The 18918-nt window shown below is 38.1% G+C and overlaps 2 protein-coding genes across 3 annotated transcripts; both read left to right on the top strand.

The window, feature by feature from the left end:
- The first annotated feature begins 1548 nt into the window (after window positions 1-1548).
- On the top strand, window positions 1549-4928 carry pars2 (prolyl-tRNA synthetase 2, mitochondrial). Of its 2 annotated transcripts, none has more exons than XM_029429776.1 (4): window positions 1549-1725; window positions 2380-2704; window positions 3604-3849; window positions 3938-4928. In XM_029429776.1, the coding sequence occupies exons 2-4, from the start codon at window positions 2393-2395 to the stop codon at window positions 4817-4819; spliced, it is 1440 nt and encodes a 479-aa protein (XP_029285636.1). In that variant the 5' UTR covers window positions 1549-1725; window positions 2380-2392; the 3' UTR covers window positions 4820-4928. The 2 variants fall into 2 exon arrangements, with proteins under 2 accessions (XP_029285636.1, XP_029285634.1); XM_029429774.1 differs by having other exon boundaries at window positions 2377-2704.
- Window positions 4929-5915: 987 nt separating this feature from the next.
- Window positions 5916-15327, top strand: ttc4 (tetratricopeptide repeat domain 4). The gene is given in 11 exon segments (XM_029429805.1): window positions 5916-6175; window positions 6348-6465; window positions 6586-6747; window positions 7211-7288; window positions 7447-7571; window positions 7665-7751; window positions 7926-8161; window positions 8320-8356; window positions 8358-8405; window positions 13974-14060; window positions 14964-15327. Coding segments are annotated over 10 exon segments (1050 nt in total). The 5' UTR covers window positions 5916-6064; the 3' UTR covers window positions 14022-14060; window positions 14964-15327.
- Window positions 15328-18918: the final 3591 nt, after the last annotated feature.

Raw genomic sequence — 18918 nt, 5'->3', positions numbered from 1 at the left:
ACTGTGGTATTGCTACTTTTACTTAAGTAAAAGATCTGAGTTCTTCTTCCACCCCTGTCCAGGAGTAGCTGTCTTATAGTTTATGTTTTCACTGACGGCATTTCAGGCTTCATATTCACAGTTCAGATTCAAAACAATCAAATATAGCAGGAATAATACATGATTACCGATCACTGTATGTTCAATAAAGGTATTTAAACATGATTATATTTGTGATTGTATTATTTCCCCAACACTACACTGGAGACAAAACTTTATTTTCTACTCCAGGTAGATCCCCGAGAAGGAAAGGGATTGCAGTGGATGTGCGAAGTATTCGTATGGTCCAAGCTACTGTTTGAAAGGACTGGACATGCGTTGGGAGGAGCAGCTGCACACAACATGAAAAAATAAATAAAATAAAACTGCATGTCTCTGCTTTAATGTGTGTAATTATGTTTTCAACACTACATCTATTTATCTTTACTGTTATTTCAATACATTTTATAACAATTACTGATGTATCACCACCAGCTATACAGAGTGTTTAAGCAGCTTTCACCTCATTGTTATCAGCCGTGACAGCGACGCTGGTATTGTTTTCACCATGTGAGTGGCATGGCAAAATCAGATCCTGGAGACACCTACTGTAGCAGGAACTACCACAGAGGAGGTTTGGAGTACTTTGCCTGGTGTTTATATTGTATGTTATTGTATGTTATATTATATGTCTGTCTGTCTGACTGACTGTCTGTCAGCTGTTTCAGTTACAAAGTTCTGGTAAACCCTCTATATATTTGCTCACTACCAAAGGGCAGATTTGTATTAGCAGCTAAGGAGTCAGGTATTCTTCTCAGGAGTTGATGAACTTCAAATCAGAGCTAGAGGAAGCGCTTATTATCATATCATAAGGTCCTGAAAATAATATGTTGAAGCTTTTTGTAAAACACTGATACAGATTGTTGTTAAGGTTAGGGTTACTGGTTATACCTTCTATTATGGGCCATGAAAGCACAAAGAGATATTTTTCAACAAAACTGTTTGAAAAATGAAAGCAATTATTCACACATTATGTGCCGTTAACAAAGCATATCATTTATGACGACATAGAATACTCTTAAACGCCGGTACAGCAACGCACCGCAACGAAATGACACAATGTTTTTTACAAAAAAAAGAAATAACTTAATGTATTACATTTGTAGAATGTACAAGAAGACATAAACAATCAACAACGTTACCCTTAACTCTTGTGCCTCACTTGGGATATTTTCCACTTTTTAATTTCTTCATGCTTTGGCAAGGTTTAAAAATAGCTCTTATAACAAACTGTGTAGCCAAAATACAGACACTTAGACCCTTAAAGACTCTCTCTCTCTCTCTCTCTCTCTCTCTCTCTCTCTCTCTCTCTCTCTCTCTCTCTCCACACACACACACACACACACACACACACACACACACACACACACACACACACACACACACACACACAGTTAGAGATATATTAATGATATTGTACTGAATCTAAATACTTTCCCCTACACTGCCACTGTGTATGGTGAAGCGTCGTTACTGCTCCAGACCTGCAGGTGGCGATGTGACCTTCACCGGATATCTGGCTAAAGAAGACAACATGCAGGGACCTTCAATATTTTGCAGTTTGTCAACTTTATAAAAATGACACTCTTGGCTCATTTGCCCAAATAACCTACTCTGAACAATCACACAGTAGTTGTCGGTCTCAAGGTGAGTCTTGTTTACTGCTTCTGCATACGTAACTACGTCGTTATGTGTTCACTGAGGAGGCTAACCATCCAAGCTAGCTAAAGTGCTAAACTGTCCATCAGGGCAGGATTTAGTGACATGTATCTGTGAACTGTCGCTGCTGAGCACATTTTGGACATCTGTCAGTGGCATCTGCATCCACAACCAAACGTCTGCATTCATGTTTTATATCTGTGGCTTATTTAAAGGACTAAATGTGTCATCTGTAAGGAAAATTACTGAGTGTTGACGACCTTCACCTGATTACTCACTTTACCTGCATGCGAGTATCAATTTTCCTAGATCATGTGTATTTGTGTCAGAGGGAGAAGCACTCTGATATTTTACTTAAGCAAAAGTCCCAAGCACCACAGGGTAGAAATAATATTTAAATTGAATCAATAACTTTAATGTAATAAAAGGCTTTTTACTATATATATATATATATATATATATATATATATATATATATAAAAATATATAAATATACTGCTGGGGAGCTTGCTACAGAAATTAAATGCAGTAGAAATATATAAATGTGCATAAAATGGAAATACTCAAGTAAAGTGCAAAATATTGCTTATTTATTCTCTGACTAATAGTTTCAGTTCTTAATTGATTTGTCTCATTCAGTAGGCCTGTATTTACCATGGAGCCTATAATGAATCAGATTTGGTCGAGAGTCTTCCAGCGCATCAACAGAACCTCAGTACTTCCCCGGAGGCACCATTCGGGATGTGCTGAGCATGCCACTGTTCCTGCCTCCACCAGACGAATCAAGCCCACGCTCCTGGTGTCCCGCCTCTACCAGCCCTCAAACCTGCGTGAGCAGGAAAGCCGGCTGCCAGGAGAGATGACTTGTAAGAGTCAAAGGCTCATGCAGCAGGCCGGGCTCATCCATCCATCTAACCCCGGTTGTTACTACTACCTTCCTGCCACCGTCCGCTCCATGGAGAAGCTGGTGAGACTCGTTTTTGTTTAAAAAAATAAATATATATATATATATATATATATATATATATATATATATATATATATATATATATATATATATATATATATATATATTCATGTCAGGTAAGCCTGGTGAATCTGGCTGTGTCATGTCCACAAACAAATGTTTTCAGATTCAGATTTTTCTGACATGACACTGAAACGGCTATAAAAAAGATAAATACACTGTCTCACAGACTCATGAATCATACAAGTTTACATTGTTGTTGATTTATAATTTAAAAAATTCACCTTTTTTCTTTTGTGAAGTTGGTTCATTTAAAAAAAAAAAAAAAAAGTTGTATATGTCTGGATTATGCTGTCTTCCTCTTTTTCCATTAATACCCAATGCTTTTATTTTTATAGATTGCTGTTAATTTGTTCTTTATTTTAGAAGACTAGCAATCACACAACTAATGGTGATAAAAATACAAAAATAAATCATATGCATGTGGTATTCAGTTACAGGTTTATAGGTCGCACAATATGTCTGACAGTTATCCATGATAATCTGCACACTAGAGCAAAAGTTGGCAACCTTTTAGGTTTGTGACCCCTTAAAAGAAAGCATGTATTTTTGACCCATCAACACAGGTTGCATATATATATATATATATATATATATATATATATATATATATATATATATATATATATATATATATATATATATATATATATATATATATATATATATATATATATATATATATATATATATATATATATATATATATATAGGCCTGAGGAGATGGAATTGTTTAAAAGGGATTACTGCAAAGTCTATTGAAGTGGCAAGGTTGATTATAAATGTAAAAGTGTTCTTAGTTTGGTCCAAAACAACAAACTGCTGTCTTAAATCAACAGGTGAGAGTTATTGACCAAGAGATGCAGGGGATCGGTGGGCAGAAGCTGGATATGCCCAGTTTGTGCTCAGCTCATCTCTGGAAAACCAGTGAGCGCTGGGACTTGATGGGAAAAGAGCTGTTCCGTCTGAAAGACCGGCACGGAGCCGACTACTGCTTGGGTCCCACACATGAGGAGGCAGTGACGACTCTGGTCGCTCACCAGGCGACTCTCTCCTACAGACAGCTCCCTCTGCTCCTTTATCAGGTACTCTTTCATCCTGTTGCTACCAGTATATTTGTTGTAATAAGCTCCAATTTTTACATTATATCTTTCCTCCTTTTTTTTTTAACAGATCACCCGAAAATTCAGAGATGAACCAAAGCCGAAGTTTGGTCTGCTTCGAGGGAGGGAGTTCTACATGAAGGACATGTACTCATTTGATGCGAGTGAAGAAGCAGCTTACGAGACCTATGAATCTGTGTGCCAGGCATACACCAGGCTCTTTGCCCGGCTGGGTCTGCGTTGTGTTCAGGTGCAGGCGGACCCAGGCAACATCGGTGGTAAACTCTCCCACGAGTTCCAGCTGCCAGCAGACATTGGTGAGGACCGGCTTCTGGTCTGTGAGAACTGCTCCTTCTCTGCTAATGTAGAGACCATGTCATCAGACAAAAGTGACTGCCCACAGTGCAAAACTGGCACACTGGTAGAGTCGAAGGGTATAGAGGTCGGCCACACATTTTACCTGGGTAAAAAGTACTCTCAAATGTTTAATGCCAACTTCAGCAATGCCCAGAACAAGCCTAGTATTGCAGAGATGGGCTGCTATGGTCTTGGGATAACCCGTATTCTCGCCGCAGCGATCGAGGTGTTGTCAACAGAAGAGGGGATCTGCTGGCCCGGCATTCTCGCCCCGTACCAGGCATGTGTTTTACCTCCAAAGAAGGGCAGTAAGGAGGATGCTGCTTCAGGCGTAGCTGAGGAACTGGTTCATACTTTCGTAGAGACTTTGCCTCGTTTGAGGGGCGAAGTGGTTCTTGATGACCGTACACAGATGACCATTGGGAAGAGGCTGAAGGATGCCAGCAGACTGGGCTACCCGTATGTTATTGTAGTGGGACAGGGAGCTCTGGAGGAAACGCCTAAGTTTGAGGTGATCTGTCAGCAGACAGCTGAGACGATGTTTCTCAGTAAAGATGGACTGTTAGATCTACTGGGAAGAGTGGAAACTGTATGAATAAAACTCTGAATGTTTTGTTTTATTTTATTTTTGTGTATACTTTGTGTGTATGATGCAGTCACTGAGGTGGTGGGGGAAGAACATAAAAGCCTTGTATGCTTTCTAAGTTTTGTCTAAGAGGACAGGGATTTCATTTTAAAGTTATAAAACCTATAATATGCATACTGGTTGACATGCTGATTGTCATAAACTTACAGTCACAACAAAAGCTTGATAATGGACCTTTTTAAGATAATAAATGAAATTACACAAGAATGTCACAATTACATTTTTTGCAGGCTTTCATGTTCCTATGCAAATAAAAACGAGGTGAACAGAAATAATGACCATTTGCTGTGTTTTAATATGCATTTACATCTGTAATTTACATTACAACTCAATGCTGCCATTTGGTAAATACTGTAAATACAACCATGTCATAAAAGTGAAAAATAAAATGACTATTTCCAGTGATGGAAGAAGTATTACAAAAGTAGCATTACTTTAAATATATATATTTAAAGTAAAATGTATATAAATAAGTACAATTAACTTTAAATGTACTAACTGACATTTTTACCACCTCATCACTTTTACCATTTACCTACAGTGGTGGAAGAATTAATCAAAAGTGAAAATATCCTAATATTGCAAGTAAAAGTCCTGCATTCAAAATGTATGTAAGAAGAATTCAAAGGTAAAATAATTTAATATTGAGAGCCACATTTAAGGGACATATTTTATTTCAAATGTTATTGTCACATAATAGCAGGGATTTATTGTTGCTGGTAAATGTTGATTTGAACTACTTTATATTCTTTTGGGTAGTTCAATATATAATAATCTAATTTAAAAAGAAAAGTTTTATGTTTTGTATTGAACTATTACTTGCAAAGTAAATATAGCTGTGTTAATTAGGTCAACATTATATTTCCTTAGCAAAGGGAATTGAGTTGAACAATAAAGAAGCATAAAATTAAAATTAAAGACAAATTACTTGTTCTTGAGTGAATGTAATAATGCTATTTCATTTTATTTATTTTTCTGTTGGCCAGGCGGTGGTGGAACTAATATATCCGTACTGCGTTTTCGCACGGATCTTTATTCACGTAGTACCGCTCGTGCACATGTGTAAACAAGGAGCTGGATAGTTTCTTCTAGAAGAGGTAACGTCATTACAGTTGACGTGCTGGTGGCAGTAATGTAATTTCCCAGTTTACAGATTAATAAACAACAAAACAGGCTTCACTCATTGATCCAAAGATGGCGTTCCCGCAGGTGCAAGATGACAGCGACGATGGCATGGACGAGTTCATGGACAAATTCAAGACAAACTCATATAAAAATGCCTTTAGCGAAAACAACTGGGAGGAGGTAACGCCAACATGTAGAAGTTATTAATATTAGAGAAGAAAGTTATTTCTCCGTAAATGAGCTGATAAATGTAATGTTATTTTGTAAGCTAGCATGCTAACTGGTAACTTGATAGAGGTTCATTTTCTATCCATCCACATTAATCCCTCTGTTTTTTTTATATCTCATTCAGGAGTTTGATAAAATACCTATGTTCATGAAAAAAGCCCCTGATGTGATTGACCCACACACACACCCAGAACTGGCCTCTCTGCAGGCCATTCTCCATGATGAAGATAGATCCCCGGAAGGTAGGTGGACCACCAGTCCCTCAAGCTAATGACTCCTGTTGGAGTTATCCTTCAGTAAAAACAGCTTTGTACACTTTAGAAACTGTTAATGATTCAGTTAATTTACCTCATTCCTCTCAGAGCAAGCAACGAGCCTGAAAGATGAGGGAAATGAGTTTTTCAAGGAGAAGAATTACCAGAAGGCCATACTAACCTACACAGAAGGTTTGAAGAAGAAATGTGGAGACCAGGAGCTCAACACTGTCTTGCTCACAAACCGAGCGGCAGCACACTTCCACCTGGGTAAGGAGCTCTTTACATGCCATACAGATGCATTAACTGGTAATGATGCAGAGCTATATCGCATTGCTAGCACCATGAATATGGATTGTTATGCATATAAATAATTAGGTGTCTTACAAAGAATAAGTTTAACTTTTTATAGTAATATGCACAACAATCACAATAAAGCTGACTCCCTCCAACAATGCTCATAGAAACCTTTGCAGTATTGTCCTACTGTTCATACACTTCATTGTGTTTATATTGATATACATATATATAATCTGAAATTACATTAATTAATTATTATTAATTTGAGATTATCAAAAAAGTAAAATCCTTTGCTCAATAAGGCTGTTTCTGATTCTGAATATGGGAACAGAAAATAAAATGTAATACTGTGGTGAAGGTACAGGTTAAAACATCTGCATGTGTTTCTTTATTCTAAATTTCATCCTCATTTTCTCTGGTTTATCTCACACAGGTAACATGCGCTCTGCGTTGAACGATGCTGCAGCTGCAAAGAAGATCAAACCAGACCACCTTAAAGCCTTGATCCGAGGTATGTAATATAAGCCTACCTTTTTCTAGAATATCGCAATGAAGGTGGCTTAAAATTCAAAAATATTACACCAGCATAACAGTACATCATGAGAAAGCAGAACAATGCTTAGAATAATGACAAAAAACATTTGTGTACATCTGTGTGTGTTTCTGCAGGTGCTCAGAGTTGTATAGAGCTGCGTAACTTTACAGAGGCCGTTCAGTGGTGTGATGAGGGGCTCAAGGTCCATCCCACTGACAAGAAGCTGCAGGAGCTGAGAGCAGCAGCAGATAAACGCAAGGTACAACAACTGAGTTCAAATAATTTTGAGGTGCAGTCTTTAGTTTCAGTAAAGCATAAAGCTCTGTTCATTTATTTACTTTTTGTGCCACAGAGAGCAGCAGAGAGGGATGCCAGGAAGGCCAAGATCAAAGAAAAAAAGGAGCATGGTGAGAAAGAAGCTCTTCTGGCTGCTATAAAGGTAAGCATACTATTTAAAACGCAGAGGAAATTAAACATCGAACCTATGTGACTTTCCATGCACATTTGTATGTGAAAATCACTATTTTAGACCTGAAACAATCAGTCAAATCAGACACAAATTCTATATCCAATAAGCCTGATTTTTCCTTTTTGTGTACTTTTTTGTGCGCAGGATAGAGGCATCAAGCTCCTCCAGTCCAAGAAGCCTCGTCATCATCGATCAGACAGCGATGATGAAGGCTCCTCAGCAGCGATATCACAGATGAGCCTGGACTGCCTCAGCTCTCAGGAAGCCACGGGGGCTCAGGTCTTCCTGGACGAGCAGCACTTTCTGCAGTGGCCTGTTCTCTTCCTCTATCCTGAACACCAGCAGACTGATTTCATCTCTGCTTTCAGCGAGAACGACTGGTAAACTCTTTTTGTCTTGAATTGATCTTGATTTGGTGCATTTCTGTGGGATACTCCTCATGTCAATCTTTCTCCATTTCATTTAAATCAAGTTAAATAAGTTCTGAGTATCAGAAACACGGCTGCAATATTACTCTCTTTTTATTTGTTGTCTTCAGTTTCATAAACCACTTGGCGGTCATGTTTGGAGAAGAAACTCCCTCCTTGGGACGCAGACAGAAAATACCATCCACAGAATTTGCAGGTTTGTGTGTTGTGTTTTTTTGCCTAATGTTATTGGACAGTAGGCAGTAGATTAAGCAGAACGCACTTAGAATGTAATTTTGTGATTTTTCTTTTTTTTCTTGTGACTTTTCACCACAAGAAACTTCAGAAATATTTCTGCCCCCATCATGAATAAGTCAATTTACTGTGTAATTTGTACTGTTTTTATTCTGCATCTTTAACCCTTGTGCCTCACTTTATAACAGTTACTCCAATGTCTTACACCATGTAAATTTTGTTTTTTACGAAGACACCACTGAATTTTTCAGGTACATGTCAATTATTGGTCACAATTGATTGCTGTTGATTTCTTGTGCAGGAAACCATGAAAGTAGCATGTACTGTCTCCATGAGTAAATGGCTAAATCTGGTTGAAAATAGTAAAAAACTACATTTTGTAGCCCGGACTCCAGATGCCTGATTTTGTACTGTAATGGCTATGGTTTTAATGGGTTCCAATGGGGACATTTTTGTCCTTCAGGCACTGAGTGTCTGTATTTTGGCTACACAGTTTATTATTGACGTATTACAGGAGCTGAGGTTAAACTTCCAACATTAAAAAAAAAGTAAGGAGAAATACCTCACACCCTTGCCAAAATGTATGCCATATACAATAACACAGCCAAATGATCGAACAATTAAAAAGCCAAAAATGTCCCTAGTGAGGCACAAGGGTTAAACTATAAATATATTCTGCTAAAGTGACACTTTATATTATGTATATTACCGTTTTGTGATAAGTACAAGTAATCAATAATACAACAAACAAGGGTTGTATTTCATTTCCAGAAACAGGGCAGTTATATCGACAGATGAAATGTTTACAATACATTTTAACCTTAACAGGCCTTTTAATTTTTTTTTGAAAGGTTAAAAATACGGGATAATTACGGGAAAATATTTAAACGGGAGGAAAACGGGATAGAAGGAAAAATACGGGATAATCTCGGTAAAAACGGGAGGGTTGACAGGTATGTTCGAGTCGGATCTCAACAACCTCCATCTGTTAATTCAGATCGATTTGGATAATTGAAAGGCCAGGAAATTCCTGGAGAGTGGACGGAGTGATGAAATCTGAAATATAAAGAGACGAATCAGTGATCAACTCAAATAAAAGGTGATGTATTATTTTATTCGTCTTTGTGGTTTCTATAATTATCGGAGATAATTTCTGTATTATCGGAGATGATTGCAACGAGTCTTAAAAGCTAAAAAGGAGACTTAAAAGAAACAGCGGATTTCTGTGTTACCGGAGATAATTTCTATATTATCAGAGGTAATGACAAGGAACATTTAACTGCGTTAAACATATTAGACAGGTTTTTCTAAGAATAACAACAGGCGTACATTTGGAGATATTATAATATTTATTGATAAAAAGGCCATAAATAACTATTGGCCTTTACTATAAATAACTATTATATACCCAATTATCCCTGCCTACTGCAATGACACAAAGTAAGGGAAGTACAAATCGATCAGCTGATTTCAAAGATTACAACAGCTGTTCATGGGCTTTTATCAATGTGACTATGTTCAAGATGGATATATTTTTACTGGAAACGATCGTGTGGACATCTACAATGAACCAGGAAGTTTTTTAGTTTTTTTTTTTAACATTACTGCCTACAGGACAATAATGAGACTTCATAGGTAAGTTGTGGGTTTGATTGTGAATGTGCTTGCTTATGTGATATGCCTACTGTACTTGCTGTTGTGATTTTGATCTCAAAACAGTTTATCTCACAAAATAGATGAGATTCGAAGCTTTCTAAAAATATGCGACATTGCGTAAAAACTCCAACTACAGCTGACTGGGCACAGGACACAACCGGGAAATAGGCAGATAGGCCATTAAGAGGTTAACTTGATTGGACACAGGGAGTGGAGCTTGTTGCGTATTAAATCTGCAAACAGACGGACAAGGATTCTTTGGGTTATAAAATCAGGTTATTTATTAAGTGCAGCAAAACATAAAACTCTACTCATGAGGGCCATTCGGCGTCGCTGCTCCACAGACCACAATTAAGTAGTTTACTGTCTCGCAGGTTCACAAAAGGGCCTGAATGAGCTCTAACATTGAGAATATATCCCTAACATAGTAGTGATGTCCCTTCTTCTTATTGGTCGGTGTAGGCCATTGTCCAATGGCCTTTGTTGGTGCGGCAGGCATGTCCACGCTTCTTGGCACAGTTTCATCTTTGGTGTCCATCTTTGATCTCTGTTTACATTTTGGAATTTAGGCTGAACAGTCAAGGTTTTTATGCATATGAGCTAGACAGTAGATTTCTGCTCAGTGTCTGGGCCTGGCTCAGGTTACTACAGCTCAATACAACACCTGCTATGATAGCGGAATGGGCATCTTTTCTCACGCATACCTTATCTGGTCACATTCTAAACAAAGCTAGCTCCCTTCACTTAGTGGGCCAGAGTTTGAAACTCTGTGTGTGAGTACTCTTTTCAACATAGCAATGCACACAGTTCATTAATAGAGGTATAAGAGTGCAACAACATACATAGAAATGGATACAGTTAATTGATAAAGTATAAGAGTGCAACTCACATGATACATTCGACAGGAGTTTTAGAAAAAGAAAAAGAGCGGGATGCCACTAGGGGGCAGCGCCCCACAGCAGAGACATTTTGACAAAAGCAGTGAAACCTGTTACCAGAACCCAGTGGCGGGCCGTCAGGGCCACCAAGGCCTTCTCTGCTGGCCTAAACATCATCAGAATATACATTTAATTTTGAAATATGTATTCAATTATTCCCCATAGTCAATTCTCTTCATTTCATAGCTTTCCTCTTGGTTGCGCTGCTTCCAGCCTCAGATCAAGATTTGGAGGGCTGGCTTTTATGTTAGAGCTTTTATCCAATCATATTTCAGCCATAATGTGTTGCCAGGGTCCAAGAGATCTGCCCTTAGGCCTTCAGAATCAACAGATGGTATTAAGAGGTGGAATAATTCAGGTAGGACTGTGTAGGACATCACTGAAGGCCTAGGTGGGAAATGCACAGCCCGCCACTGCCAGAACCCCAGAAGAAGCCAAGATAAGAGTAGAAGGGGAGGTTTTACGGGCACAGGTAGAGGGAGCAGAGCAGGCAGGGAGGGAGTGTGTTATCATTGTGGTAAACTAGGTCATTGGATGAGAGACGTCAGAGAAATGACGGACAGGAAGACCCTAGTTGAGGGTGGAGCTACGAGAACGAGAACTCTCCAACAGGACGGTTCACTCCTCCGGAACCAGGTCGTATATATCTGCATTCACACACACTATCATAGAGCCAATTAAAAGAGGCAGAACTGTTAGAACTGAAGAGTGTAGAACTGTGCCTCCTATTTTAAGAGAGACCGTGGTTCAATGTGTGTGTGGATTACAGGTATGTAGACCTTTTGTGTGATTCCGGAGCCTGCAGGACAGTGCCGCAAAATACTCAGAATAAAGAGCGTAAAATCAATACGCTCTTTATTCTTCTAAATGACATGGATCCAGAGAGCAAATTCTTTTCAGTAATAGACTTAGCAAACGCATTCTTTTCCATTCCAGTGGAAAAAGAAAGTCAGTTTTGTTTGCTTTCCAATATGAGGGAAAGAAGTTTACTTACACAAGAATCCCATAGGGATATTGTGTGAGCCCTACTATCTTTTCTCAGACAATAGCAGATAATCTAGCAGAATTTGACCCTCCAAGAAATAGTCAGATATTATTATTATTATTATATATGTAGATGACATTGCTCAAAAGCAGGACGGAGAACCGCATGACTGTACGACAGAGACAGACCAAGAAACTTTACCAAAACCAGACATGACCGACATTCCCTAAGAGAAACCAGAGATAGAAGTGTTTGTTGACGAAGCATGTAAAAGAATGGTACAAATGAGACAAAATTTCTGTAGTGACAATGACCGAAGTATTCAGTAAGTAACAGAAAAGCAGATGAGTAAGCCAAGAAGGCAGCACAATCAGGGAGTGTAGTTAAGCAACAATATGTAAATGAGAAGATAGACACTCTAAGACTCTTGCAGGGTTGAACTCAGTTGGAACATTGTTTGGAGGACATGGAACTGTGTTTGGGACACAGAAGAGAAGCACAGCACCTGGGGGGAGTTTCAGATCCACAGCATACAAAGATGCAATAGGAGTGTCCCAGAAAGTGCCAGATGAGTTCAAGGCAAGAGATCAAATTGGAGCAGGATGGAATCATTGTTTTATGGTGGGTAACTATCAATAAGAATGTGGATTGGATGAATTACATGTATTATAATCAACAGAGGTTTATTAATTATTACAAGGGATGCAGCTAAGGGACTAGCTCAGGGGTGTCCAAACCTTTTTCACTAGGGGCCACATATAGAAAAATATACGAAGGGCTGGGCCACTCATACTTTTGAGGTATATTCCCTAAAATAACAAAACAATGAAGATAAATAATGCTTGATAATTGAATATGCCTAAAGGGGTGAGGGGGTGAGGGTGGCTGCCTCCATCACAGCTTTCTATTAGTGAGGTTTCATTTATTTTGTAAGCTTGTTAAACAAATAAGTTATTGGGCTTGTTAACACATCAACTAAAGTGAGTTAGAAAATGTTATCAACTTTAATTGACTGAATTTATTGAAAAATTGAGCTTATTAACATGAATACTGTGTAATACATGTTTTAACTCTCCTATAATGGGAACAGTGTTGCACTCAGTGGGAGCAGTGATGCTGCGCTTTGGACTGTTGAAAGAATAATTTACATCCCACATAACAAATGCACAGCCCCAGTGGCGCAGCTCGTAGAGCAGGTGTTCCCTCAGTAAAAGGCTTGCTGCAGCAGCCCGTGGTTCGTATCCAACCAATGGCCATCTGTTGCATTTTATTTCCCTTATCTCTATCCAATCTTAAACTGTACTATCATTTAAAGCCTGATAAGCCCACATTTTCCTCCCAGCACTCTCTTCTCAATAACGCATACACACAATCATCAATCTTTATTTTTAAATAAATAGAGCATGATATTCAGTCTTAGATGTGTGCGTCAAAGAATTTTCAAGGCAAAGATACTTTAAATCCACTGCAGCCTTGCACTTCGCCAGTAGAGGTCCCTGTACCTGAAACTTCAAGTAATGAACCCATTTCCGAAACAATTGGCTGAAGTGGTTCAGTGCTTCACAAAAGCTTCATTTTCCCATCACTAAACTCAACTACCACTTAGAGTGGAAACAACAATCTGACGATCAGCAGAGCACAAACTGGAGAAGATTGCTGAGTAGATGACTTGATAGGAGGCAGGTGGGCTGATGGCAACGAAGAACAGGTGTGCAGGTGGAGTTGGAGAGGGAGGCAGACACGCTCATGCCACAGACATACAAACAGAGAAACCAGCAGAGGGCACAGAAGGAGAAGGAGAAGGACATCAACAAAACATGTACTGGGGTAGGGCTCTGGCCGTAACATTATATTTCATTTACAAAAACAGGGCAGTTATGTCGACAGATGAAATGTTTACAATACATTTTTAATCCTAACTAACCTCATTTGACCCCTCCTTACTTTCTAGCTGTACTTTGAAGATGAGGTCAAGGAGACACTTTACACTTTTAAGTAAACCCAGAGACGTCACTTTTAAAGTGTTGCAGCATAAAAGGTACATCCATCGATACGAAGTCTGTTTTCCATTAAGTGAGATTACATTTTGATTCATACCATGGCCACCAAGAATTCTCTTCTTTTTGATTAGTCTTTAGATAGTGTGTGTAAAAGAAATAGCAGCCGAAGAGTTCAGTTTCGAGTAATGTTAGTGTTTAAATGCCCACACAATTTTTTGTAGTTATTCTGGTTAGATTACGCAGGCAATTATGTTTAATGAGATAATTGTAATTAGAGTTTGTGCAACCAGTTTACAGTTCAACCAGTTTCTAACCATGCAAATTGCTTTAAAAATCCTGCTGTCTGGTGTTTCCTCGTTAACCTCTTACAGTGTGGGCAAATTTACCCAAAAATATCTACAAACGACATACCCAAAGTAAATTGAAAGCTGCTCTTCAACCATTTGCACCAGCTGCATGATTTTGGTCTCATTCAAAAGATAACTCTCTTATTGTTCTTGCAAAACAGTGAAGAATCCCTCAATTAGACAAATTAGCGATTTTGTGTGAACAAGTTTGTGCAATTTAGAGAGTTTTGTAAAACCAACTCTGAACATTTATATGAGCTTCACAGAAAAAAGTTTTGGGATAGAAATTCATACATTAGGATTTCTCTAATTTTTAACAGGAGAAGTTGAGACTAAAATTACAATCGTTTGACTCAAGAGTCAACAAGTAATATTATTACAATAGACATTTGGAATCAAGGTATCATTTGGATTATTTGGAAAACTATTTGGGTCCCCTACTCTGACGGGGGACACAATGCAAAGTGAAATGCAAATAAATATACAAGGGAAAATAGCACAAGCTGAATTTCCTTCACCAGACACAATAGACAATGAGAAGCCACACAGCTCACATTGAAATCACAGAGACTCCTGGTTGGCTCACAAAAGCAGCAGGAGCAGGAGCCACCATGACTGGAGCAGAAGCCACCATCTGGAGCAGGAGCCACCATCTCTGGAGCAGGAGCCACCATCACTGGAGCAGGAGCCATCATCACTGGAGCAGGAGCCACCACCACTGGAGCAGGAGCCACCATCACTGGAGCAGGCTGCATTTGAATAATGCCTGGATTTTGCATGACGATGACAGTGGGAGCTTTTTGCTGATGTTTTAACTCACGATGCATCTGACACCAGGAGCACCACAGACAGAAACATGAAACTGCGATGTCCTTACAGATAGAACCCTGCAGAAAACCAAAGAAAATGTTAACTATTATGAAATTTGTCATGTACAATACATTATACATTGGCTTTACGTGCATCATACCTTGATATGATATCTGTTTCGCATGGCAACCCTTAGAGACAGGACTGCAGGAGGCACAACGAGAGGTATTCCACAGGCTGCTGTTGTTGCGGAGGTGGTGCATATGTCACATAATGGGAGACAACGGCTCTCTCCAAACTTTCCTGAGACTGTGCCGGCAAGACAAGGGCAGCACCAGAAACCATAGCAGCCTGAAAACAAACAGAGACAACAAAAGAGTTATTTGCTGAAAAAGTCCTTTAATTCCAAAACAAACAAACACATTATTTAAGTTGTGGTATTGATTCTTACAAGTACTTATGTCCTCAAAGCAGTCAAGGAGATCAGCGTTCCAGTCTGTCTCGGGTTGTGCTGCCATCGGATGTTGGATGTTTAGCCACACACAGTGAACAAGGAACCTGTGAACACAAAAGTCAGAGCAAAGCAAAAAACAAGAATTTTGGTAAACAACATTATTACAGAAAGCTCATATCTTGTATGTCTTTAACCACTAACTCAGTATATAATTCAGCGCCTTCTTGAAAAACCTTTTCATGAGAAAATAGGAAGCATCTTTGAATTCAAACCTTCTGTCTTCTTGGTTTCTACCAGTGACCACTGATAAAGCAAATACAAATATTATTCTAATTAAATTGCTTATAAACAAATAAATGTTTGTTTATGTGGAAAATGCGAAGGTGCTACATGCACCATTTACTGTGTGTCGATCCCTAAACTATAAACTAATGAAAACTATATAACAGTACAACTTCCAAAAGTATGTTACTAAATCATAGCCTTTGGTAAGAATTTGATGAAGTGACAGAGAAATACCAAAAGTTACTATATTTATTTTTTTGGTAATTATAGTTACTTTATAAGAAATATAAAATGCATTCCACTCAATTGACTTTTAACACATAGGAAATAATAAACAGGGCAATAAACAAAGTAATTTAACTCTCTAAATCTTCAGACGTGGTTTGCCACTGCAGATGGAAACCAAATTCCTTAAATCATAATTACAGCGTACCTAAAACAATGAAAAATGAACAATGAACTGTTCCTAAGAATCTATCATTTTTATAAAATTATACTTTAATGATGTTTTTATATTTAAATATTTTGAAGCTAAGATAAGAATGACTTAATCACTATTATATCCATATGCTCCTAATAACAATCCACCTGGCCACATTTGGAAAGACCCACGATGCCTGTGTTTTTGTAGTGAGGTTAATATATAATGTCACATTTAATTTAACCATTAAGATGAAGATGTAACTTGTTTTACCTGATGGAACGTCAGAACTTCTTGGCGACTCTGAAGCTGTGAATGAATAAAAGTTTGTGTCATGGATTAGGAGTGGCCTCTTTTGCATGCCGGACAGCAAAACACAAACAGTGTTGCAAAACCTGATTCTATTGTCAGAAAGTAATGAAAACTAAACTGCTTGTGGAGAATAGTTTGACCATCATATTTTAGTTATGACATCCAATTGAATTGTATCAAGACATGTTTCAAATGTCCCAAAACGTTTTTGAATACAGTACAATTATTATAAAAGGATAACAATTGTGTGTGTTCACTGTTCAGTTAAAGAAAATAAATTAGAAAATTAGAATGAACTTTATAATTGTGAAGTAAATTACTCCTGATTGTATTAATCCACACTTGAAAGACTATCATATGTATTTGTCTACCTCTATGAATGTATTTCTGCACTATTATGCATTTTCTGCACTGTATGTATTACAAACACAATATGGACTGTAAACACAATAGGGGCACTTCCCCTTTAAGAGAACAGGTCAACAAACCATCACTTTCTGACTGCTGACGGAGGAGCGTGATGGCGCCAACGGGGACCAATGAGGAGAAGGACAACGCCTACTCCATGTGTTAGATGTGATGTTTTACAACTCTTTGTACACACTTTGAGCGGACCCGTGAGACAGCAACCTGGATGTATCTTAGCCATTCAGTCTGTGGAAACGGCGATGCGAATTGTGTCCTCAGCTGAGAGTATTTTCTATGTTTGACTTATCACGTTAATAAATATATCGATTTAACTAGAAGACTGCCGTTTTGATTCGACATTCAAGCTCCGAGTTCTTCATCTTTTTCCACCATTATAATGTATATATTTTTTATTTAAGTCTTCCCTTTAGTAGATGATGAGAGCAAAATTAAGTTATTCAAGTTGTGTTTGCAGTACTCCATCTTAGAAGGTGGGCGAATTTACCCGAAAATACCTACAAACGACATACACAAAGTAAATTGAAAGCTGCTCTTCAACTATTTGCACCAGCTGCATGATTTTGGGCTCATTCAAAAGATGACTCTCTTATTGTTCTTGCAAAACAGTGAAGAATCACTCCAAGTGCTTCTGGCACTGAGTAATAGTGGTCTGAATATACGGAATTTGAAGAAAATATACTCCGCCAGAATTTCTTTGTTGAAAAAGATGTCTGAAAATGGGTATAGCTGGTAGGCCCGAGCTGAAATACACAATAGAAACATAGAACCAAGTGTTATCAAGTTCACCACCAAATTTCAGATAAAAAGGGATAAAAACTAAATTTATTAGACAGGTTTGTAACAAGAGTACTAAGAGTAACACCAGGCGTACACCAACTGTGCAATATGTACATGTACTGTACATATTATAATATTTATTAATTAATGTTATTTTTATCTATTTATCTATTATATACTCATATTCCCTGTTAGTAGTAATCACACAGAGTAAGTGAAGTATAAATACATTTTCTTCTTCTTTTGAAAAAACAAACCAAGGGAATTGACACATCTAACGAAAGAAAAACGAAAAAAATATTGCTGAAAAGAGGATATTTATGAGGCTTTATAGGTAAGTGGGCTCAAAGTTATGATTTTGATTTTGAGTGTACTTGCAAGTTTGAGGAGCTGATTGTACCGCTGTTGTGATTTTCATCTCCATATTAAAATAGACGAGATTCTAAGCATTCCAAAAATCTAATTTTTTTTTTTTTTTTTCATAATTAAAAAATGTACAGGCGCAATAAAACACCTGCTCTAAGAGGTCACCCAAGGTTTGATTTCTTAATCAAATGCTATGCTTAATGCTATTTGGCTCTACTGCTGACCAAGAACTTGACCAAAAACATCAACAGGTCCAGATAAAAACATTCATCAAGCAAAGTGAGTTTTGTCTGTGTGACCCAGTTTCTGACATTTGAGTCCTAATAAACACAAATGGACATTACCAAAAGACTAAGAACATTAGTCTTTTGTCTGATCCATCATTCTGAGACTTTTACAACACTTCCCTCGGTCTTTAAAGAGTAACTGATCATATCTATTAACTTCCACCATAGAATTGTCATCACTATTGTGGCATTATGGGACTGAAATTTACCCAGCATGCTCTGATGTAAAAGAGTGCATGTAAGGAAAGAGATTGAAGGTCCCAACACAGGATGGCTTCAAACTCCATACTTGGCCGGGGTGTTGTAGGGGAAGTGGACTGGCTTGACCGCAGTAGATGCATGCGCATGTAGATGTATCCTTCGGAGACGTTCAGCTGGCGAGAGGTGGGCCCGACCCAGGTGCATTAG

This window comes from Cottoperca gobio, chromosome 4 (assembly GCF_900634415.1).
Source record: "Cottoperca gobio chromosome 4, fCotGob3.1, whole genome shotgun sequence".
Classification (NCBI taxonomy): Eukaryota; Metazoa; Chordata; class Actinopteri; order Perciformes; family Bovichtidae; genus Cottoperca; species Cottoperca gobio.
Note: the sequence above shows the minus strand (reverse complement) of the source record. Positions and strands in the feature narration are given on the sequence as shown.

What these genes read in the sequence shown, in the direction of transcription:
- pars2 (XM_029429776.1), top strand. Translation starts at nt 2,393, where the DNA reads ATGGAGCCTATAATGAATCAGATTTGGTCGAGAGTCTTCCAGCGCATC. An exon ending in TCCGCTCCATGGAGAAGCTG is followed by an intron (nt 2,705 to 3,603) that starts GTGAGACTCGTT and finishes TTAAATCAACAG; the next exon opens with GTGAGAGTTATTGACCAAGA. An exon ending in TCCCTCTGCTCCTTTATCAG is followed by an intron (nt 3,850 to 3,937) that starts GTACTCTTTCAT and finishes TTTTTTTAACAG; the next exon opens with ATCACCCGAAAATTCAGAGA.